The sequence below is a fragment of the Perna viridis genome, chromosome 7 (assembly GCF_037379345.1).
Source record: "Perna viridis isolate PV_CMFRI_1.1 ecotype Kerala chromosome 7, ASM3737934v1, whole genome shotgun sequence".
In the NCBI taxonomy this organism is placed as follows: domain Eukaryota; kingdom Metazoa; phylum Mollusca; class Bivalvia; order Mytilida; family Mytilidae; genus Perna; species Perna viridis.
The window spans coordinates 47,624,188-47,649,805 of record NC_142451.1 but is presented as its reverse complement, the minus strand read 5'-3'; the positions used below and the strand labels follow the sequence as shown (position 1 = coordinate 47,649,805).

Here is a 25,618-nt window from a genome sequence, read left to right as displayed (position 1 = left end):
TAGATATATACATGTACTATATTAATGTTTTTAATGTAGGACAGAAACTATAAATAATGACAGAAATATTGTAAAAACCTGGTACTGTTATAACCAACCAACCTTTATTTTTGCCTGATTTGCACGAAATATATGTACATGTACATGTAACAATATTTCCCAAGAATAGGAGGTTTCTCCATATCATATGGTTAAAATACATGTATATTTTCATGAACTTACATTGTAATATTTTGCATATATCAGACACTTTTATGATTTTTTCCCTTGATTTCTTTTCAGTAGTTATCACTTAGAAGTTTCACTAGATGAAGTGAGCAGAAAGCAGAAGTAAAACAGTTTCACTAGATGAAGTGAGAAGAAAGCAGAAGTAAAACAGACCATTTCTGTGCTGCGACACCATTTAAGCATGAAACAAAGTTCATGATTCTCAAGTCTGGTACATGTATGTGTAGCATGAAGCAGCTGTAAATGTATGTCAACATCTCTTAATAAAAAACTATAAAAACATTAGCACTTATATATTTGCAAAACATAAAAGTTACTTGAATTGTTATCTTATACATATTTGTGAAACAATCATGCAGTGAAAAGTGAAAGAAATGTACATACATTATTGAAGGCAGACAGGTATATAACACTCAGCGAATAGTGATTCATCATAAAAAAAGTGGAGAGATAAAAAAAAGATGGATTTATACTCAATGTGCATTTGTGATTAAGACATCATATTCCATGTGTTCACCACATACCACTGACTTTCCAACTTAATTGGAATCTTAAATTGCTCAATCTATGAGCTACAAAGTTGTTTTTAGTTAAATGATCTTAAAACTACATAGCAATTTTACAACAAGATTTTTATCCTTGTTTGAATTGAAAAATTCAAGAGAAATGAGAAAGGTAATCATTTTAGTTTTAATTCATTACAAAAAAATTCTACATCAAAGTAAGCACAAGCAAGAAAAAGTTTTTTGCTCATTCCTCCCTTGAGATTGAGCCTTTGTTCAACTTCCTCCAGTCTGCAGGATTCATTTCTACTTCACGCATCTCCAAACCGAAAATTCAAGGTGTGGGTCCAATCTTACTTTGAAACTTCATCTAATATTGATAGTCAGTGATTCTCAGTGGAATTCATATTTTGTAAGAAATGCTGATTTAAGTATTACGAAATTTGAAGACATCGACATACATGTACAGCCAGGAATACCAAAAGCAATAATACAAAAGAAGACCCATAAATATATATTGATAAATGGACTGTATAAATATACACTGTGTTAAAACAAATGGTTATTCTTCAAAAGGACTAAGTTTTGATCGGTTTATTCAGCTTACAATTTGGTTACATGAAAATTTTTGATTACTTTTGAGGTCTTCCTTGACTCAGTGCCTCGGCACTTTGATTAAGATACAGCAGAAGGTCATTTAGATAAACAATGAATAATAATGGAAACAGAATGGATCCTTGTGGAACACCATAACTGATTGGTAATTCATCAGATAAAATACACCCAATTTGATCAATCTGAGTCTTGTAAATATGAGTGAAAAAACTTCAAAGCCTTTTCATTGCAATCATAAATTTCTAATTTGTTTCACAAATTTCATGATCTACTACTGATACTGTTGGGTATTTCCTTAAAATTATGAAAATGTAAATAATCCTAATTTAAGTCTGCAGACAAAATATTAATTATATCTAATAAATAATCATGACAATTAACATATCTTACTTGTTGTTTTTCAGTTATTATCTGAAGTGTGAAAAGAATTTCTGTCAAATAGCACATTTTATACATACACCTCATCTATTAGAAATCATTCATTAGGAATACTTACCATGAAAGGGAGATGGACATTTGTTGACAAATGACAGAAACTGTTTTGCTGCCCCCAGTACTTTATCTGAAGCTGCCTGTAAAGATTTCAAACAATCGAATTTACACAATGATAAAAGTAATCAATTGTGAAAGAATTAAGTTCAAAGCTTGTAAAGACAGCATAACTGATATTTGAACTATAATGGTTTAACCGATGTCCGGTGCAATCTAAGTCCGGTGCAACTACACAAATTTTTTTTGTAATGAAGATCAGGGGTCTGTGCATGTGGATCATATGTCATGAAGGTCAGGCCAAGATGTGTTTACTAACATATTCAAATCAGCTCAACGTTTCATATATGGTATATTATTTATTCTTTTTATAAGTTTACTATTGTAATTTATTGTTCACCCTAAAAATCTGAGTGTGTATGCATTCAAAATTAGACTTATATTTAATTTTGATTTTCAACTTCAGCAAAATAAGCAGAATTGATTAATGGTCTGCTATGTAGGAGACATTCCTAACTAAAATCAGACGATTAATGGTCTGCTATGTAGGAGACATTCCTAACTAAAATCAGACGATTAATGGTCTGCTATGTAGGAGACATTCCTAACTAAAATCAGGTGATCAATGGTCTGCTATGTAGGAGACATTCCTAACTAAAATCAGACGATTAATGGTCTGCTATGTAGGAGACATTCCTAACTAAAATCAGGTGATCAATGGTGTGCTATGTAGGAGACATTCCTAACTAAAATCAGGTGATCAATGGTCTGCTATGTAGGAGACATTCCTAACTAAAATCAGGTGATCAATGGTCTGCTATGTAGGAGACATTCCTAACTAAAATCAGACGATTAATGGTCTGCTATGTAGGAGACATTCCTAACTAAAATCAGACGATTAATGGTCTGCTATGTAGGAGACATTCCTAACTAAAATCAGAGGATTAATGGTCTGCTATGTAGGAGACATTCCTAACTAAAATCAGATGAAAACTGAATGCACACATGACCAAGAATTTCACCTTTCCATTGAAATTAGGTTAAACAAAAACAATAATGGTGTACAATGACCCTTGTTATTCATTCATTCCTTTAGTAGGTCAACATTTATAACCAAAATATTGTTTTCAACATTTGATAGATGAATATCCCAGCTACATATATAGAAATAAAACATATCCATCAGGTGTTTTGAATTTTAATCGGACTGGATTAAGGCTTAATATTTTTATCATTGGATAGGTTAACCCACTATATATAAAATGACATTACAATGAACAAGATGAAACAATTGAAGTCAGACCAAGATTCCATGATCAGACCACGCAGCCAAAATACTAACTGAGGAACGAACTTTGTTCCTTCTTGATCATTTCAGGTTCCAGCTGTCTCAAACTGAAATGAGGGTTTGTTCAGGTATACTGGGGTCTTAGTGTATCACAGTGGTTAACTGTTTTCTAGACTGAGAAAAAACAGGTCCTTTGAAAGTGGATTTTTTATTTTTTCTGAAGTTAGTACAAAATCTAGCATTTCATTGCATAAAACCTATTTTTCTTATGCAGCATCTTTAACACTCAGTAATTGCTTGCAAAAAGTTAATATAAGTTTCTGTGCCTAAACAATGTTCCAATTGTATCACTGTACTTAAAAGAAAAATTCTCTAAAATTATATTGTATTTAAAAGAGTAATCAAGGGAACCAAGGTTATAGCGGTAATCAAAATAATGTAATCCAGGGACAAAGACCAGACATGGAAAACAGACACACAAAACCAAGAACACAAAGTAACTAAAATCAATTTTATTTTGCTTTGCCACTTACTAATTTGTGCATACAGTATGAAATTGTACAACCATAATTTAATTTCTTCATCAAAACCTCACCTCACACCAAGAGATATAGCATATATATTAACCTTTTGACTGCCAGTTTTCTCTAAGAGTGCCAGACATATTTTCAAAAATGTTTTCCGAGCTATAGTTCTACAACGTTTCATCGTGCAACGATTGTGTGACATTACAATGCTGCCTCTGATAAGAGGCGTTAACAGGGTGGAATGAATACCACGCACTTGTTTCCCTTTACCATTTTTTCAAAAATTGCTTTTCCCTTGATAGGAATTCTGAAAATATTGACAGGGCAGCTAAACTAAACACTAAACATTAAAAATCAATTGAAATATGAACATAAATGAACAAAAAGCAAACGACACTGTCAACAGGAAAGGATCTTATGAAAGAAATAAAATAAATGAAAAAAATGATGCTACCTCACTTTACCTACATTTGTAGTAGACTTTTAACTTATATTGTACATGCAATATTTTTTTGATACATATAAAAACAACATTTTACTTAGTTTTCATCCATTTTTCCATTCAATGAAAGGTTTAGGAGGAGTTTCAATTTTAAACTTCAAAATATATAAACACTTTTATCAAAAGATCTCCCTTTTGCAAGCATCCATGGCCATAATTTTACTGCGTCTTACATACATTCACATGTAATGCAGTAAAATAGAACTTCCAGCACAATTAAAACATTGGAAGACAGACATGATACATGCATGGTGAGTCCTACCCATCACACCATTTTTTTTTTGGTGGGGGGGCGGGGGGGGGGGGGGGGGTTTTAACAAACAAATTAAAAAAGCTTTTGATAGATTTTTAAAATTACGTTATCTTTCAATCAATTTAATTGCCAATATATTTAATATACAGACAAAGACAACACCGATTGTGCCTCTTTTTCGGGCAAACATTTAACATTTTTGTTTTTGCCAAAAGTGTGATTATTGGGATCGAAGTGGTTAAGTTTGACAAAAATGAATGTACAATTATGGTTAAAAAACTTTCTATTGCTATCATTTTATTTGTGTCATGTTGTTAGACATAGAATTAATGTACTTTAAACTCTCAATCAACGAGATTGAAACCCCCTTATCCGTCAGTCATTCTGTCCAATTAAGTTCACCTCTACGTTATTCTTTATAATTGAACAAGATTGAAACCACCTTGTCCGTCCGATTACCTCGGCTCCCAATGGATGGTTTGTTTCAAAATTTGGTGTGGCTTTATCTCAGATATCAGCTTCCTGTACAAGTTTGGCATGCCTTGAGCAAAACAAGGCCTCATCTTTTTTTATTTTGGATGAAGGGATTAGGACTAGACGTGTGGCCATAGTTCCAGAGAAAAAAAATAGGGCAAATATAAGAAAAAATCAAACATTTATTTCTAGCTACTGATATAAATAAAATAATGACTCAATTGCAATCTTAACGAGTTCTGTGCTACAGGGCCAATCATTGGCCCAAAGTAGTACTTCTTTCAGTGCCAGAGGACCGATGCATCGGCCCTGTCAAAAATTTATTGTTTTCTTTGCGTCACAGTAGCAAGGCCTTTGTGACAATGAAATGTTACATTGAGAGGCAAAAGGGGAGGGTCCATAAAGGTAAGATTTAGTAGTTCACCAGTCATTTTATTAATCAATTATATATATTTTTAATTACCTTGGCTGGATGGCTGGGGGCCTAATGTCAACAAGTTTTTCTCTTATGCTGTTACATGTACTGTTTATCATAAGAATTAAAACATTTACGTTAACATATTATCTTAATGAAATGCTTATATACCATTTAGTGCTAGACAAGAAGTTACATGAACTCAATAAACAGTGTACATGCATTCATTTAAATATATGAGCCTTTGCTAACATGAACCTCATTTTCCCAATTAATTGTTTGTCTTTTTAGATTGCAATTGAGCCGCTTTTTTATTTATATCAGTTGCTAGAAATAAATTTTTGATTTTCGATTTTTGTCCTATTTTTCTATTATCACTTTTTTCTACAGAACCGAATCCCACGAGTCTGGTCCTATTCCTTTCATCTCCTCCCCCCCCCAAAAAAAAGCGGCAGGCGTTGTTTTGCTCTAGGCAAGAAAAACTCATACAGGAAGCTTATATCAGAGATCAGCCAAAATCACTTTCAATATCTGCCCAATCTTATTAAGACACACCAAATTTTGAAGCAAACCCGAGATAATCGGACGGACAAGGTGGTTTTAATCTTATTTAGTGGGAGTTAAAAGTAATAAAAAAAAAAAAAATAATACCAATGAATACAGAGATACGGAGGGCGATATCGGCCAATCTTTTTAATCTTGAATTTTCAACTTATTATCCTGAAGTTTTTTTTTTTAATTAAAAAAAAAGAGTGGCCCATATAGGTTTTCATACACAGATCATAATTTACTTCACACTAGTCGATAAAATTAACAACTTAGGTAAATTTTATATTCTAAAAAAATACATATAAAACACAAATAAAGTGATAGCAATAGAAATGATAAGTTTTTTAACCATTGTACATTCATTTTTCTCAAAATTAACTTGCCTCTATTTTTGGCAAAAACAAAAATGTGAAGTGTTTCCCGAAAAAAAAATCACAATCGGTATTGTCTTTGTCTGTAAATCAAATGGATTGGAAATTTAATCAATTGTAAAATAATGTGAATTTTAAAATCTGTAACAGGTCTTTCATTAAGAGGAGGTACCAGGTACTTTTACCCTTCTATACTACTGAAAGGTACCTCCAGAATTTAAAATTTCATACATTTTTATTAAACAAAATGATAAAAGGTACCTCCTACAAAACCAAAAGTACCTGCATTGCAAAAAATAATGAAAACCCTGCTGTAAAAAACTTTCTGAATTTGTTAGCTATAACCCTCCCCCACCCACCCGAAAAAAAAAATGGTGTGATGGGTAGGACTCACCATGCATGTATCATGTCTGTCTTCCAATGTTTTGTTTACGTTAGTCCTCTTATACTGCATTACATGTGAATGTATGTACGATGCAGTAAAATTATGACCATGTAAGCCTGCAAAAGGTAGATCTTTTGATGAAAGTGTTAATATATTTTGAGGCTCAAAGGTGAAGCTCCTCCTAAACTTTTCATTGATTGGAAAAACAATTGGATGTAAACTAAATAAAATGTCATTTTTACACGTATCATGTGAATAGCATTTTCCATAAAATCATTTTTGCCTGATAGTACTCACTGCCCTTTTTATGTTATTTTTTTCCGCAAAAAAATACTACATGTACACTTTGTTCATTTATGTTCACATTTTGTAATTGTTTTTTAATGTTTAATGTTTAGCTTAGCTGCCCTGTAAATATTTTCAGACTTTAATCCAAGGGAAAAGCAATTTTTAAAAAATGGTAATGGGGAAAAAATTGCATGGTATTCATTCCACCCTCATGATGCCTCTTATCGGAGGCAGCATTGCTAACGTCATACAATCACTGCATGAAACGTAACAGAGCAGCTTGGAAAACATTTTGGAAAATATGTCTGGCACTCTCTTAGAGAAACTCTGGCAGTCAAAGGGTTAAAAGACAAGAAATTAATTGGGACATAAGGGTCATGTTAAACAAGAATCATATATTTAAATGAATGCATGTACACTGTTTATTGAATTCATGTAACTTCTTGACTAGCCCTAATGGGTATACAAGGATTTCATAAAAATAGTATGTGTTAATTATTATGATAACCAGTACATGTAACAGCATCGATGAGAAACTTGTTGATGTTAGTCCCGTCAATCATCCAGCCAAGTAAATTAAAATTTATATATAATTGATTGATGAAATGACTGGTGAACTACCAAAACTTTCTCCTATGGACCCTACCCTTTTCGGCTCTCAATGTCATGTTTCATCGTCACATAGGCCTTGCTACTGTGACACCAAAGAAACAACAAGTCTCTGACAGGGCCGATGCATCACCCCTCTGCCACTGAAAGGAGTACTCCTTTGGGCCAATGACTGGCCCTGTGGCATAGAACTCATTCTGCACTAGTTCTATAGAAATACTCATAAATAACTATCAAAATCATGAACGAGTGTTGGAATCGAAGGTCAATTTAATTTCACAGAAATCATATTAATATATAACCTCAAAGTTTAAACTATAGATTAATCTATTTTGATCAGATTAACATCACTGTCACACCATGGTCATAAATTCAGTAGATCTATTACATTTTACTGTTTTTGTTCATGCCATAACCATTTACTGTAAATGTGTTTGTGCAAACAATATTGTCTCTTGTCGGTCTTGACTCTTGTCACCCAAACCTGACATCTTGATTTTTTTTTCGTAAATGCATAAGAACATAAAAAATCGTGCAGTTCTTATGAATTGTGCAAATTTTACCTGCTCGGTAAAAACGTTTCTTACCATGTTATGTGTATGCTGCAGAAATGGCAAAGTGAAAGTTGGCGTGTAAACGACCCGAATCTTATTTTGGTTGTTATAAATGCAAAACGATAACCAAATTAAAACAACACGCATTACTCTCATTGTTTTTTTCTTATCAATAGCTCTTTTGTCCATATGTACGAAAAGTCTCAATTAAAGGACTCTTGTCTTTGAATTGAAAAATGTTTATGCTTCAACATGACCCATTTGCGTTTCCTATAAAGGGATATGAAAACATAAAGTCTCAGAACAAATCGGCCGAGAAACACAAAAACGGTAACAGCTTTTGGTACCATAAAATAGATAAAAGAGTTTTGTTTAATTTCATATGCCATACATAAATGCATGTTTGTTTTTTTTTTAATGATGGTAACCTCTTTTGCAAGTGTGCTATCAAAACACTGCAACTTTCTTAAATTGATAATTTCCATTTCTTTCACATATTTTATAAGTTTGAAATTCAAATGAACAGTTTTAATTTTGACTTTTTTATTTCTTGTATTTATATGCACTTAGTTCTGTACAACTAAATTGTTCTTTTTTAGGGGAATATTTCATTGCAAAACAAAAATTGAGCCAACAGATCATCGTTTTATATCTCACGGGGTGTGTGGTGTTAGTTTCTTTCCGTTTTTTTTAAGTTTAATTTGGCTTATTATTTTCTAAAACACTCAAACACAAAGCTAACTCAGACGCGGAGTCTTTATCGATCAAAAACTTTTGAAAATGGAGCGAGTAACGAAATTTCTTAACTTCTTAATGATTTTAAGTTTGAATGTTGTCTGCATTGTAGCCAAAGGATGCATTAAACCAGAATGTAAGTCCACTTTTAACTCTTTTAATCGTACTGTAACTGGAGAGCATTTCTACTTTTATATATTATAGCAATATAGGCTTAGGCGGCCTTAGCAGGGTTCGACGTTAACTTTTATATTCACTTGTCCAGTCGGGCAAGTGACATATGTGATTCACTTGCCCGAAATATTGAAATACTCGCCCGGAACTTTGTGTCACTATATAGTGTTTAAACCAGAAACCCTTGTTTAATAAGAGGTGGAGGGCAAGAAACTGTTCAACTATAATGCAGATGACAGTGGTTTAACATAAATTGACCATTCTAAGATTCGATTACAGTGATACATAGTCAGCTTTTGTATTTTTCTGTGGAATTTCGGGGAGCCCAGTTACCTCAAAACAGTCAAGTGTCCCCTGCTTGGCCATGCTTACTCCCTCGACACTTGGGGAGAACTGATTAATTGCAAGCCAAATAAATCGAAAAGCCGTCATATTTTTTGCGGGAATAAGGGGTAAAACAAGAAGCAAAGAAATTACAAGTATTCATGTGAGGAGTTTTTATTTCACATCTTTAGTTTAACAAATGGACAACAGTAACTATCTTCAATAGAATTTTATTTCTCTTTTTCTCTCATATTTTCGAAGTTTTCGATACAGATTTCTTACAGTTTTCCAAAGTAAGAAATTCCATAAATAAATCGCGATGTTCAATTGGATAACGAAAATAGATGTACAATTGGACGCATCCGATTGGTCGACATTAATATCATACGATCTATTTTTGGCAAAGGGAAAATCAGAAAACTATCCAATGATAATCTAGGTCAGCAAGGTCGGGAAGAACGGCGAACTATACAGAAGTAATTTTCGATGTTTTGGAGCTGCTATGATCAGAAATAATGTAATTTGGGCACATATTTTTTTCACTTGCCCAGTCGGGCAACTTTGATGTCGTTTTTACTTGCCCAGACCGGCGATTTACTTGCCCCGGGCAATCGGGCAACCGTTAATGTCAAACCCTGCTTAGCAACTGTTCTACACATTCAACAAGTCAGTTGTTCTGTTGTATCATGTTTGAGACACTAGATGTATTGTAGTACCTGTTTGTCACAAACCTAGCAGGCTAGCTTCATGCCTTTGAATCATTTCTATTTTATATGTATATATGTGTATGTACATAATGTAGATCCCAAATACTGAAATAGAGCAGAAATATTCCAGTGATGGCCTGACTGGCGATTTATATGCCTGTTCCTTTACCTTGGTGGAACCGACATTTAGATATCTTTTTAGGAGGCTTAGTGTATTGTTGGGTTTATTGCACATGTTGTCCATGTGACTGCCATTTAAGGTCAGATTGGATTGTAATGCCAAGGTATTTAGCTTTATTTATATGTTCTAGTGTATGGCCATGTGATATGTAGGTTTATTTGATAAGGTTTTTGTTACTGGCCAATTCTCCTAGTTTATCTAAGTCAGTTTGTAGTGATTGCAGTCACCGTTAGATTTAACTGCTAGATAGGCTATGGTGTCATCAGCAAATAGACATATTGTGGAATTTACATGTAGGTTTACTGTCATATCCTTAATATAAAATAAAAGCAGCCTGGGTCCCAGTACAGAACCTTGGGGTACCCCTGACTGAACATCAACACAGCCAGATGTTACACCTTCAAGGACAACTGCTTGAGTATGATTAGATAGGAAGCTGTGTATCCGTTTATTAGTTTTGCATTGTATGTCATAGTTCTTAAGTTTGAGAGTAAATAAATTATTACTGACTTTATCAAATGCCTTACTGAAATCCATGATGAATATATCTGTCTGAAAAGAATTTTTAAGGTTTTTAGTTACATCATCAATAAATTTGAAAGTTTCACAAGAAATTTGTTGCCGAAAGCCGTGTTGAAGTATATATAGAATATTGTATTCATCTACATGGTTCATGATGGCACTAACTACAGCATGCTTTAAGATTTTGCAGAAAATGCATGTCAAGGATATTGGTCTATAATTTTCAGGATTATACATTTGTATTTAGATCCTTTCTTGTAAATTGGAGTGACATGTACGGTTTTTCAGTCAGAGGGTACTTCACCAGTATTAAAAGATTTTTTTATAAATAAGACAAAGAATTGGTGATATATCAATGGCTAGTTCTTTAAGAACACAAGGTCAGGTCAGGTCCACAGGCTTTTGACGGGTTTAGATTCTGTAAGAGCTTTGTTATACCTGGTATTGTAATTTTAATATCACTCATAACAGGATAAGTTTTTTCATTTGTAATGTAATTTTGATCACTGAATTTAGATTCTGAAATATTACTTGGTGTTGAGAAGATGGATTGAAATTGGCGATTTAATGCATCAGACTTTTGTTTATCCTCTGTAATAAGCTGACCATTTTTCTTAAGTAGTCCAACTCCCACATAGTCTGTTTTCTTACACTTGATATGAGACAAAATTTTTTTCATAGTGGAAAAACCTCCTTGTTCTTGTCTTGGGGTGACCATTTCTTCTATGTAATGCCAATAAGACTGTCTTCAATAAGGACCTTCGGAGGAGAAACAATGTCTATCACAAAAGAGATTTATCACCCAAGTGCATTGTAGATCTCGTTAGAGGATGGTTCCCAAATAATCCTGGTGAAATATACATGGGACATAGATGGCAGCAGGTTAAATAAATAAAAGTTTGTTTGTTGGGTAGTTGATCAGTGTTTGATATTCTTATTGTGTTTTATCTTGACAATCTTTGATCTGTGATTGATAACACTTAGGGAATTAAGTGATTGTCTTTATCTGCTTCATCTGGAAATATTTGCTGTCATTTAAACAATATTACTGATCAGGTAGGTGAATGCATGTTTGTATTCTGCATGCCAAGTTGTTACACATGGTAGCCCTACTTCCTGTGTAAACAATAACAAAGGGTTAGCTCCTCCCATCAGTCTGGGAAATTCAAATTTGAAAAAGTCACCTCTTCATAACTTTTAACATATGATTTCTCATTTAATAGCAAATATTACTTGCTCATATTTGATATATGCTGTTCTGATATACAAATTTAGATGGACAATAATTTTTGAATTTATCTAAACAGTTCGAACAGAGATATAAGTGAAAATGTTGCTCGAATTTGAATAATGCAAAGAAAGTTGAATTCTCCATATTACTTTCAATTGGCTGCTATTTATACCCCAGACATGGCCTCTAACAATTTTTCAAAACTCTTCTCCTCTGACACTACTGGACCAATTAGAACTTAACTTGGTATGAATGATCCTTGGGGTATCCTGCATAGAACTGATGTGGGGATTTTTGAACCGTCAAAAAACATGGCCGCCGTTTCTAAAAATAGAACATAGGGGTCAGACAGTAGTTTTTCGCATGTATCTCCAAAATTGTAAGGTTTAGCCTAATTCTGACATGGGGATAAAAGTGTACAGCATGATGAGATCTTTCAGTGGCCAAATTTTCATTTTAATCTGTTAAGCCATGTTGGAGGTATTGCCCTTTTTCAACGTTTTTTGTTGTTTTTAATGTTATCTCTTTCAAAAATCTTCTCCTCTGTCACTTCTTGACCAATTGGAACCAAACTTGGTATGAATGTTCCTTGGGGTGTCATGCATAGAACTGATATGAGGATTTTTGATCTGTTGAAAAACATGGCCACCATTACTAAAAATAGAACATAGGGATCAGACAGTAGTTTTTCACATGTATTTCCAAAACCATTCGGTTTAGCAAAATTATTTCTATACATGTAGGTGTATCCATCTGCGCCATGAAAACTGATTTGTTCAACGTGTCATGGTTTTCCTTTCCTCTTTCGTCCACCCCGGACTTGACTTTTTATGAGCAGCTCAGTGGGTGTTTCTAGAAAAGCAGAGAACGCTTACCATACCGGTGCACCTGGTCCATGCTCCCAGTTTTTAGTGGAGTCCGTGTTGCTCATTTGCTTTAGTTGCTTTCTATGTATGATTTTAGTTACTTTAAGTTTTTTGTTTTCCATGGCTGGCCTTGTCCCTTGATTATCGCTATAACCTTGGTTCCCTTGATTACTCTTTCTGCAAAAGTCTAAAGGGATCAAAGTTGTCAAGTGACTCCTTGTAAGAGTTATTGCTCTTTAAAGATGAAAATGACTTTTTTTTTCTTTTTTTTTTATTGCTGAAATGATTTTTATGATAGTCCTACCAAAGTCTTCTTGAGTCAAAATTGTTGGACTACTCCTTGTTAAATTTAATGTCCTTGAGAGATAAACTTTAACAAGGTGAGCAATTCAGGCTCCTGGCAGCCTCTGGTATCATTCAATATCTCTTTTTATACAGTAACTAGTGAATAAAACTGTATTTCTTGCAATTAATCAGCTCAATAACGTTGTATTATTCCTGCCAATAAAATTGAGATCTAATCTTCATATTAACTGAAGATTTGAGGGGCTCATTTTTGGTCTTGAAAGATACAATGTATTTAGTAATAAATTTGCATTTAGAAAATTTATTTCTTGCAATAATGATGATAATGTGTCTAATAGCATAAGATGTGTTAAGCACGTTCATTCTAACACACATATAAGTCAAATTCTCCATCCTATCATTATTTTTTTACCATTTATAAACAGGAAATGAAGAGCAGTAATTAACCAAGTGAAATTGGCAGGAAAATTCAAATTGATAAAAAGTGTCTAGTTTTTGAAAATTTTGTGTTAAGGAAATAATTTCTTAAGCTGAAATTGGTTTTATTTAAGTGTAATTATAGGTAAATACTCTGTTGATATAGTTTATGAATGTAGATGCACATTAACTTTTGGGTAGGTTTAAAATAGGGGAAAAAGGTGAAATGGGACAAAATTTATATATGTGTGTAAAGTTGAATCAGTAGTATGGATTGACTTTCAGTTTGTACATATAAGAAAGAAGACAAAATGTATGATCACAATTTTATTTAACATCATGTAATCTTTGAAATTTAGTTCATGCCACAATTTAAAAAAAATCAAAAACCTCCAGTGCTATCAGCACTTTGATTGATTCAAAATGTAAGTCAATATCTTGTAAACTATGGTAAATAGATTTTCAATTGCTGAAATGATACTTATAATAAAACCTACACATTTTTGGGGGGGGAGTTAAGCTTGCAGACAACTCCTTTTTAGAATTTTTGCCTTTGAAAGGCAAAAATTTATGTTTTTAGCAGTTTTCATCCAAATCTTAAAAACTATAATTGATAGAATGAAACTTTCAATTGATGAAATGGTCCTTATGATAAGTCATTACCAAAATCTTCATTGAGTCAAAATTGTCAGACAGCTCCTTGTTAGAGTAACTGTCCTTGAAAGACAAAAAATTAACCAGGTTAGCGAATTAGGTTCCTGAAGCCTCTTGTTTTACATTTTCTGTAATTTCTACAGTACAGTGTATTTCCCAAGTTTTGTTTGCAAGGAAATACTACTCCTTTAGAATTGTGATGATTTTGGAAATTTGGTATCAGTATTATTGAATATTTGTTACATTCCCGAACATTTTACCTCATGGTATGCAGTTTGAGTCAATAAAAATGACTTAAACTACAATTTTTGTATTTCATGGTCAGGCCACAGGTCATGAGAATGTGAAAAAAAATCATAGTGGACAAAGGTGGTGCATTTAAGTACATCTGTAGTTTTTAAAAAAAATGTTTCAGAAAGTTAGAAGCCTAGAAATTTAGAAGCCTTTATCTTAACATATATCTCTAGTTGCTAGCATGTAATAGTTAGAACTGAACATTAGACTAGGTACAACTGTCGTAACAGAATGTAAAATTAATTTCATAGGAGTTGAAGGATGTGCCAACATATTTCATCTCAAGTATTCACGAGATCCCAATTTTATCAAAGATCTGCTTTACATTTGTGTATCATTTTCTTATTAAAAAAATTATATTAGCCATTCAAATGGAACGTGGAATGCTTTTTTATATTATCCTTAGTTCTGATCCCTAACAATACCCATTTGTGTATTTATATGTTCAGTAAATGATGTATTATTTTTATATTCTATTTTTCAGGTTTCCATTTTGATAAGAGTATGACATTTAATGAAGTAGAGGTTAAAAGTTCAGCATGGACAGTGTACTGTTATGAGGGCCGTCAGGAGGATCTTTTCTTGTTATGGGCAAACCCTGTGGTACTTAGTAAAAGATTGCATTTGAACTCCATGTTAATATAATTTCATATTTGAACATTTATACTACACTTATTGGTTGATTACTCTGATTACAGTCTTTACAACACAATATGCTGAAGATTTTCATCTTACTTGATCACCTTTGCATTGGATGAATATGCATGACTTTCTGGAATTTAAGCTCCTGAGCCTTTGTATATTGAATGCCTGTAAAGCAAAAATGTTTGTGAACATAATAATTTTCAATACATGTTTTTTTTTTATTTTGTAGCTTAGAATCACCCCGAAGAATGGAACAGGAGAATCATTTCAGTTTATCTATGGTGATTCCGTGGAAAAAGTCAGAGAAAAGAAAAAAAGTTCAATACAATTACCACAAGTCCTACAAAACATGAAACTACTGTTTAACATGGAGTTAAAAGATATGTCATTTTCACCTTTCAACCAGAGCTGTATTGGTGTCCATAGCAACCAAAAGTACATGGCAACATTTAAGTATAAAAGTAGGTTGTTGGGAATACCATTGGGATATAACATATCTGTTTGTATTATCTATAAATATATGGATTTGAGATTTGATTTGTACCGATTGAACTGTTTTGCTGTGTATTCAAAACAACGATACAACGCCACTTTTATTTACAGACGTAAGTTCACAGTTCAAGAATAACTTTTTGTTGTGCTTTGTTCATTAAAGAATACTGTAAACTTCAGTAAATTGAAACTATGAACCTTTTATCTTATCATAAAGAGCAGTACATGTATTCTAGCGTTATGTATGTAAACAATTAGCTCAGTATAATATATCTCATGTCAAAAGTTAAAATTTCAATCATTTTCAGTATTTACAAAAACAAATATAGAGAACAATACAAAAAAATCAGGAAAATACATCCAAAAAGTGGTACAAATGTACTGCATTTTTTTACCATTTTATACAGCTCTTTGTGGCAAAATTTTTATACATATCTATCTATGTTTTTGTTATCTAAAATAACTCAAACTATTAATGACATATTGAAATACTTATTGCATTATCTGTTGATATTGATTATAATTCTAATTATGTATTTATATGGACTAATGAAAAATATTTGATCTGTTCTTCAGATGTTGAGCTGTGGTATGTGGCCTATCTTTGTATTGGCATTCTAATATTTCTTTATGCCAAACAGCTTAGTCAGTAAGTGGCTTTAATTATGTAACTAAGAAGTTCATGCTTAGACTAACTGTGGTAATTTTGAAGTTCATATCAGAAGCAAGCTCACTTGAAGTATAACCACCAGGAAAAATATTGATATGATGAAATACTTTTGAAATTTTCAGATAACTCCCAGGGGTAGATCAAACACTTTGAAAAGCAGGGGTGCCAGCCGGGTTCCTAAAAAAAAAAGGGATGCTAGGACATTACTTACCATTTTTTGTCAATTTTATATATGTACATAAAAAATAACATATTTTTTTATTGAAGTCATCACTACAGAAGTTTTATGGTCGTCATCATGAACTCATGGATCGTTATGGCGTATCCATCTGCACCATGAAAACTGCTTTATTCAGCAGGTCATAGTTTTCTTTTCCTCGTTTGTCTACCCCGGACTTGACTTTTTATGAGCAACTTGGCGGGTGTTTCTAGGAAAGTAGAGGACGCTTACCCTACCAGTGCACCTGGTCTATGCTCCAAGTTTTTAGTGGAGTCTGAGTTGCTTATTCATGCTTTTGTTATGTTGCTACAAGATTGAAGTCTTCACTATAGAAGTTTTTATGGTCTTCATCATGAACTCATGGATTGTTACGATGTATCCATCTGCACTAAAAAAACTGGTGTAACTTGTCCATGCTCCCACTTTTTAGTGGAGTCTGAGTTGCTCATATGCTTTTGTTACTTTGTATGTATGATTTTAATTACTTCATGTTCTTTGTTGTGTATGTCTGTTTCCATGTCTGGTCTTTGTCCCTGGATTGTATTCTTTTGATTACTGCTATAACCTTGGTTCCCTTGATTACTCTTCCAATAAAGAGGAGGGGTGCCAACCTTCTGCACCCCTGTATCCACCACTGATCCACATTATTATTGGTGCAAACAACTTTCATGCTCCTGAAAGAATGTCCATGAATAACATTTTGAATAATTATAATGATTTTATAACAGTTCTTCAGAGTACCAGAAATATTTTGTACTGTTTTGCCATTTTTTGTTCAAGTTCATTTGTCATCTATGCTCGTTCAGTTTTAAGTCACTGCACCAAATACTACTTTATATGTTATCCTCTACACAAGTGACACAAAAAAGGAGTAAGTGCTTTAACAATCACCAAGACAGTTAACTTAAAAATTCAGGATCCTCCAGCAAACTCGTAGCGTCGTAGGATAAAACTCCCAGTATTAACTCTAGTGTTATTATTTTGTCATGATTAAATATTCATTTTTCTACCAGGAACATAAAGCTACAGTACAGTTTAGGGGTTTCACTTGGAGTGGTAGCATCATTGCTTATACTGATGATGATACTACATAGAGTTTTCCCACAGGTAATTTGTTTATTTGTGCATCAGTTAACTTGTATTTGGTTTTTATGAAATAAAGAGAAACTTTTGGTCCATGTATTGTTTATATTTAGAAAGATCAGTTAAAAAATTGATTAATTGTAGTTTTGTATCCTATGGCAAACATTTCAAGCATTTCAGGATCAAACTGTTTTATTAATTAGATATACCTGGTATCTTATTTTTTACGAGTCTGGCACCCCAATTTTTAATGTGGTAGCTCAATGGAAGCTACATCTGACAGAAGCATGTACACTATTCTTACCTTGAGTCAACCAAACATCACTTTTTTTCCTGTTAAATAAACAATTTTATACCCCCACACAATAAAATGCAGAGGTTATATTAATGTTTTTGATGTCCTTCAGTCTGCCCTTTCTCATTGTATATGTATTTTCAGAGTCTAAAGAAGCTTGGATATCTAATGGTAATCTCCAGTTGTTGTGCCTCATTATACTTCTGGCAGCTGTTTGCTACTTCCTTCTACACACAAATATTCACACACTGGAAATGGATTCTGGGATACGTTGCAGCTACAGGGTTCATAAGCTTTGGAGTGTGCTATAAATATGGACCAATTACTGACCAGAAAAATTTGAATATATTGCAGTGGGTGATACAAGGATTGGGACTTTTGCTAATGTACCAAGGGACCCAGATTCCACAGTTGTCTGTTGCTATAGTGATATTTATACTGACATCATATAATTTGCCAAGTGGATTATATAGTAATAGATTAACCAGATACTTCAGGTAAGAAAAGAAAAGCTTTAAAAAATTGTCTGACATGTGGCTTTCCAATTTTTGATACAGACTGATATGAATCCTTTGGAAAATTACTTAGAATTATTATGAAAGATATGTTTGAATTATTTTCTGGCAAGGTAGAGCTCTTCAATTGACAAAAATTGATCCAGTGTTATGCTGTATTGGGGCCTTAATTACTACAGAATATAAACCAGCATGTTTTATTGACATGATTGACAAAGGGGTAGAGCAGAGGAAGGGGATAGCAATGTACAACATGTATTGTGTTGGACACCAACTCAGATGTTTCTCAGACATTCCCATAGTCACAGGAGTTCTCAAAATTAGTTTCTATGTTTTATATTAACAAAAAAATTAAGTTTTGATTGACAGCCATCATGGAAAGTGACCACTATTCGATCATGGTCATTTTCTAAATTTCAATATAGTGGACTGGAAACCCTTGTGGTGACCTATTTTTAAACCAAATATCAAGTCTCTACAATTTTTCCTGTATTCTTTATCATTTTTTCATCTTTAAATGGTGGCCATTTTGAAATGGCAGCTATGTTTGAAAATTCAGATAGTGATTGCACATCTGCATATGATTCCATCTAATAAAAATTAGACCTATCAATTGTTCCATTCAGTCATTATGTAGGAGCTAACAACACTCCATGCAGTGACTGAATGGAACAATTCATAGGTCTAATTTTAATTAGATTGCATATGTGCCAAGTTTAGTTCCAATCGGTTTGGCTGTTCTGGTGACAAAAGTATATGGGAAAGAAGAATTATAAAAGTTAAAACAAAAACAATTTGTTCCCCCACTACCTTTGGGGAACATGTTCATTCGCCACGAATCACACATGTCCCATAGTATGGCACTGGCTCAATTTTCTCAAATTTGTAGAAATGCCAAAATGATGCCAAAGTGCTTAATTTTGGCCCTTTGAAACATTGATGGACAAATATATTGCGGATAAATTTGTTACAAACCTTCATATTCGGAGATACTAGTTCAACATGTACACAGAATATTTATATCTTCAGTACCCCAGTGCCTCGGGGCTTACTTTGGTTCTTCAGATATGGAGTGGTAATCTCCAGTTGTTGTGCATCACTTTACTTCTGGCAGCTGTTTGTGAACAGATAAGGAAAAGAAGAAATGGAAATTTAAAATTTGCTAGTACATTTATGTATCCAAACAAACTTGAATCTGTTATTAATCTGTGCGTGGGCTAGCCCTTTGACCTGTCTAACTTAAGTGTTTGTGTTTCTGTAGATATAAACTATTCAAACCAACAGTGAAGTTACTGACTGAAGAGGAGTACCAAAGACAAGGTGTAGAGGAGACAAGGAAAGCTTTAGATGAATTGAGACTGTTTTGTCAAAGTCCTGAATGTAAACCATGGAAAGTTATCAGTCGACTGAAAAGTCCAGATAGGTCAGATAGGGCTATTCCATAGTAACATACATTAATTATACCCAAACTGTCAACTGAAAAGTCCAGATAGGTCAGAAAGGCTATTCCACAGTTACATATCATAACACCTGGAGAAAAAAGCATTAAATTACACTACCGTCAAAGTGGAGTCACACATGTCCTCAACTGTGACTCCATCAAAGTAAAAACTGGGATAAATTTGCTCCATTTCAGTAGTTTTCAATATTTTTAGGTTTTTGATCCTTCAGGATCAAAATACCTTATGTCACCAATCTATCACTAGAACTTCCCTACTATTTCTGAATACTACACAATAAAATAGTCCAAATTTAATACCTTTTTATATCATTCAATACCTCTTTCAAGTAAATATGTTTCTTGCAATTTATCAGCTCAGTAATTTTCTATTATTTATGCAAATAACTCTAGATTTGAGGGACTCCTTTTTGGTCTTGAAAGATATTTAGCAATAAATTTACATTTAGGGAATTTATTCCTTGCAGTAATGTGTCTGAAAGGATAAAATATGTTAAATATTTTCATTTTAACATACTTATAAGGTAAATTATCCATCCTATCATTAATATTTTACCATTTATAAACAGGAAGTGAAGAGCAGTGAATTCAACCAAATAAAATTGGCGGGAAATTTCAAATTGATAAAAGTGTCTAGTTTTTGAAAAAGTCTAGTGTTAAGGAAATTATTTTCTTAAGCTGATATTGGTTTCATTTAAGTATAATTGTTATGTAAGATTTATGCTCTTTTAATATAGCTTTTGAATGTAAATGCATATTAACGTTTTGGTAGGTTTAGAATTGGGGAAAGAGGTGAAATGGAACAAAATATGTAAATGTGTGTAAAGTTGAATCAGTAGTATAGATTCAGTGTTCTAGGATTCCTATTTCCCGTTACCCAGGGCAAATGAAATTTGGGTCAGGGAAAGTAAAGTACTTAGTTACACTTTCCCTTGGCAAGTTGAAAACTGCATATGCTGTAAGGATTTGTTTTGTTAGGAAAACATGTTAAAAAGGGCACTTCTTAATAGTATTTTAAATGCAATCTATGATCACAATTTTATCTAACATCATATAACCTTTAAAATTGTGTTCATGCTACAATTTTTACAAGAATCAAAAACTGCCAGTGTTATGAGCACTTTGATTTCTTTCCTTAACTGACATATTATTAAACAGTTAGAACCATTTGACATAAATTGGTATAAAGACAGGAGAAGTTAAAATTTTAAAATTGTGATTCCACTCAAAATATCTCCACTGTGGAGAGTATATTTGAATTATACATATACATATAGTATAGAATTGATATGATTTTGAGAAACAATTCATCTTTTTAGTAATGAAATGAAAAGGAGGAGCAGGCAATGAATCAAATTAAAAGCAAAATGGAAAGATCAAATTAATCAGAATCTTGTCACTGACTTTTAAATATGCACAGATGGATTTAAGTAGGTAGACCTAGGGTAAGGGACATTATTCTTGAAATCAGTGACATGTTTGTATCATATTCAATTTCACCAAAACCTTTCAAGCTTTCCTTTGAAACAGAATAAAATCAATTTAAGTTACTGTGATGCTTTCACAAGATTGATGTAAAATGCTGAATACAAATGTTCCAATGATTGGTACGAATTGTGTTCCTTACCTAAGATTACGTCATAAATAACTTGTAAAAAAATTTAAATTACAATAGCAAATACATGTACGGTTAGTCTACTAATTAAAAAATTTGAAAGGGCAAATTATTTAACTTAACCATTTTTTAAAGTTCAATAAACATAAAATTGCTCGTTTTATTTAAAGATTTGCAAGTTTTGTTGAGGGTGACTCATGGCATGTAACAGATCAGGAATTATTAGAGTATGATAGCACACAGGAGGAACTAAGGGTTGATCAAGAGGAGGAGGAGGAGGTAGAAATCGCAGGAGAGCAGGAACTCATATCAGAGGATGAAATAGATGATTGATCAGGTGGAGGAAAACTAGAAAACAACTTCGAAAAATGGTGGTCATTTCTTATGATGGACCAGAAGAGTGTTTGAATGGGTAGATTCAAAGATATTTTCTCAGTGTTTAGAGTAAATGTTTGAAGATTGGGATCAATTTCAATAGTGTTCACTGCAATCATCAAATGACTAGTATTATATCCATGGTGTGATGTTTGAAATTGACTTTGGACAGAGTGTGTTGAGTTTCAGGTCATACATTATGTGTATGACTGTAATGATTTGTACTGTGCTTCTGGAACAGGGTTATGTTGCTACAAGATTGAAGTCATCACTACAGAAGTTATATGGTCGTCATCATGAATTCGTGGATAGTTATGGGGTATTTGTTCAACGTGTCATAGTTTTCTTTCTTTTGTCTACCCTGGACTTGAATTTTTATGAGCAACTCGGCAGGTGTTTCTAGAAAAGCAGATGCTTACCCTACCGGTTCACCTGGTCCATGCTCCAGGGATGATTTTCTTCCAATTTTAGGGGATTTCCACTGATTCAAATTCGAATTTTACCGTTACAATTTTTGTTGTTGTTGTATATTTACTTCTGATTGTGCCAATTTCCGCTTTGTTTGTTGATCTCATAAAATCATCTCTGATGCTCCCAGTTTTTAGTGGAGTCAGAGTTACTTGTTTACTTTTGTTACTTTTTACGTATTATGTTGGTTAATTTGTGTTATTTTTTGTGTTTGTCCATTTTCCATGTCTGGTCTTTGTCCCTGGATTACATTCTTTAGATTTCCTCTAAAATCTTGGTTCCCTTGATTACCTTTTCCTTTCTTTCCATAGGAGAATATAATATGTAATGTCTATACTAAATTTGTATGATTATATTAGAAGCAAGGAATAGGGTAGCTGTGGTGTAATGCAAAATAACATTTCAGCTGCTAGCACTTCTATTCATATTTGGTGTTATTTGTTTATTATACACCCCGCACAAAGTTTTGGGGGGTATATAGATTTCACCCTGTCTGTCTGTCATAACTATTTTCTTAGCAGCTTTAAGTTTATGGAATGTAATATAACCACATTTAGATGTGTATACTGTCAGGCATTTAATTTTGGACAAAAATCAAAGCCTCTTCATTTATTGTCTTTTAAATTACTGGTAAGTGTGTGATTTTGATCTGAAGTGTAATCCTGTCAAAATTATGTACTACGTTTGTTTTTCTTGTTTTTTTTTTTTTTTATTATGAACTGTAAGAAATTTATTTTGTTTTTCAAGAGCCTATAATTTCTGTGAATGTGGTTTTGAAATGTATGTTACATATTTATTATACATTGTATTTTGTAAGATGAGAATTACATTGTGATGTAATTTGAACTGTGCCTGAATATTACATCTATTAATGTAACCGTACACATGTGATATACATTTGTATACTGAATATTATCATGCCAAATTCTGTGTCATATGCCATATCAACCTGAGACTCAGACCTAAGGGGTCAGCATATTTTATATCATGCAAGTTAAATTTAACTTACATGTAACATTTCTTAAACAAAGAAGGTGTCTTCAGTTTTACTTCAATAGCAATAAAAAATATAAATTCTACACTTACATAACACTTCTTGTGATGTGTAACTATTCAACCTAACATGCACTATGTACTCCACATGATACACATAAACATGTTGCATTTTAGAAACAAGAAAAAACAATTCATATACAAAGTGAAAGTAGGAATGCATCACAATGTTGTTATAAAAAGAAAGTTGAACAGGTTAGTTTTTTTTCTTCAAAAATATAGCCATAATCTTTTGAAATATTTATACAAAAATATATTTCATATGATTCAGATACACAATACAGCATGAACACTTTTGACACTGTAAATCTATGATTCACACATTACACACATAAATTCGACAATCTGCATTGGAATGTTCAGGTTAATGGTATTAGACTGTGAGTAGAAATGAATATTTGAATAGTAAATTTATCTGTTATGGCATGCACCTTGCTAGATACTCTTTATTCTGAAAACTAAATTAACCATGAGATTTTATTTTTGCTATCAGGCCTTTGTTGCACTTTTTACAGCAATGAAATCTCATTTTGGCCGAAGTTCATATGTAAAAGTTGGGTTATAGAATGATGAATGTGTTAGGTGGGTGGGCGGGGAAATTATTTAAGTAACACTTTCCTCAGCAACTACTAATTGCAGCCTCTTTATATTTGGTATCCAGCATCAGGTACATGTCCCATATTGTGGGATCTGATTTCAGGTTTATCAGACATCTACTTCTGGTGTAATAAAGTTCTGCCATTTCTGTGTTTCATAAAATAAGATTGATGTAAAATGCTGAATACAAACGTTCCAGTAATTTTTAGGAGTTGTGTCCCTTACCTTAGGTCTACCTCCTTAATTAGAATCAGGTATGATTCCAATTTCAGAAATGTGTGTATTAACTATTGAAGATCCACTTGTCTGACATATAATACATCCAAAGTTTATTTTTACTCTACTAATCCATAATTGTAATTCAACTCTTTATCTTTGGAGATACTGGATAATTTTGATAAAGTGTTATTTCTGAAGAGATATCTGTCAAAAAATTTGCAGTTATTCCTAATTGTCTAAAGATTTCCCAAAAAACTATTAATGGGTTCAAGGAGATGGTTTAGATAAAGTTGCCTTGTCTTACTAAAAAAAATTATGTGACATGTGCAATTTTAGTTTTTTTTTTAATTTGTGAAATGTTTAAATGTGTTGTAATACTCCCAATATTTTTCATTGTTGTTTTTACACAGTTTTATCAGGTGCTTCAGTAGTGTCATGTCTATTTACCACTTATACTTTAATAGATAGTTTGAAAATTTTTACCAAAACAACAATATGAGTCCCAAAACAGAATTATGTTTCAACACTATTTGAAGTGTTGTATAATTTTTCGGTTTGTATCTTAATTTGTTTTATAGTTATATTCATGTCACTGGGGTTTTTTTTATAGATTTTTTTCACTTTTTTAGATTTTGTTTATTCACAAGATTGTTAGTACTTCAAGTTAAGGGGCACATCAATTGCCTGTCTGTCTGTTTATGTCTGTTTGTCATTTGTTTTGTTGAGTTCTCTTTAAAACCATTTTTTCTATTACATGAGACTGGTGCTACCTGAGATGCTTCCCAAGAAATTAAAATTTATATGTGAGTAGGGCTTGTTTTGGTGTGTCTGTTTCCAATGTTAAGTCATTTTCTGCACAACAAAATGCTATGAAAATGCAACAATATTTAAAATCCTAAGATACAAATGTATCTAACCATTTTTTTCACATGTATTTAAATTCCAGAATTTGAAGAATACAACAACGATAGCTAATTATTAATGTTTTTGAATTCCCTCAGTCAATAGCTGAATGACGTCACAGTAGCCATAACCTATAGAAAGTCAGGATTTATTAGGGGTCAGATTGCCAAATACTTCACTTTATCTACCCAATATTGCTCCCAATACCAGGAGTCACATTATGATATTAGTGCACATGAAATTTTGGAATTATTTTTATCAAATAATAATATCTCATTTTATCTGATTGTGTTTATCCATGGTGCATCAACATTGTAAAGAAGGGAAGAGTAATGATAATTAAACTCTGCTGCCTAAGTCTGTTATAGAAATGATTTTGGATGATCATTTGTTTTCTATGTATTGTTGAATAAAATTAAAGGATAACAAATTATTATAGTATTCTTTCAATAGCATTGTAGCCTTAATTTATTTTTCAGTTTTTATCCCTGTTTTATGACCTATTTTTCTGTTCATCAGTGGTTAGCACGTTGAATTATCTTGGGTGT

At 32.7% G+C, this 25,618-nt stretch overlaps 2 protein-coding genes across 3 annotated transcripts in view; one reads left to right on the top strand and one right to left on the bottom strand.

Annotated features, from left to right (window-relative positions):
* Positions 1-8,254, bottom strand: part of LOC148613041 (aspartyl aminopeptidase-like) — a 29,303-nt gene extending 21,049 nt beyond the window's left edge. Inside the window, exons 1-2 of the mRNA XM_088595039.1 lie at positions 8,084-8,254; positions 1,843-1,918 (exon numbers count right to left, since the gene is read on the bottom strand). Coding sequence (XP_088451165.1) covers positions 1,843-1,918; positions 8,084-8,239 — 232 coding nt within the window. The 5' untranslated portion in view covers positions 8,240-8,254. The remainder of the gene's footprint in view (positions 1-1,842; positions 1,919-8,083) is intronic.
* A 532-nt stretch (positions 8,255-8,786) lies between these two features.
* On the top strand, positions 8,787-25,506 carry LOC148613040 (nuclear envelope integral membrane protein 1-like). Of its 2 annotated transcripts, none has more exons than XM_088595032.1 (8): positions 8,787-8,921; positions 14,946-15,064; positions 15,336-15,567; positions 16,175-16,247; positions 17,502-17,595; positions 18,011-18,363; positions 19,643-19,804; positions 21,626-25,506. In XM_088595032.1, exons 1-8 carry the CDS (start codon positions 8,831-8,833, stop codon positions 21,786-21,788), a joined length of 1,287 nt encoding a protein of 428 aa, XP_088451158.1. In that variant the 5' UTR covers positions 8,787-8,830; the 3' UTR covers positions 21,789-25,506. The 2 variants fall into 2 exon arrangements, with proteins under 2 accessions (XP_088451158.1, XP_088451157.1); XM_088595031.1 differs by having other exon boundaries at positions 15,336-15,711.
* Positions 25,507-25,618: the final 112 nt, after the last annotated feature.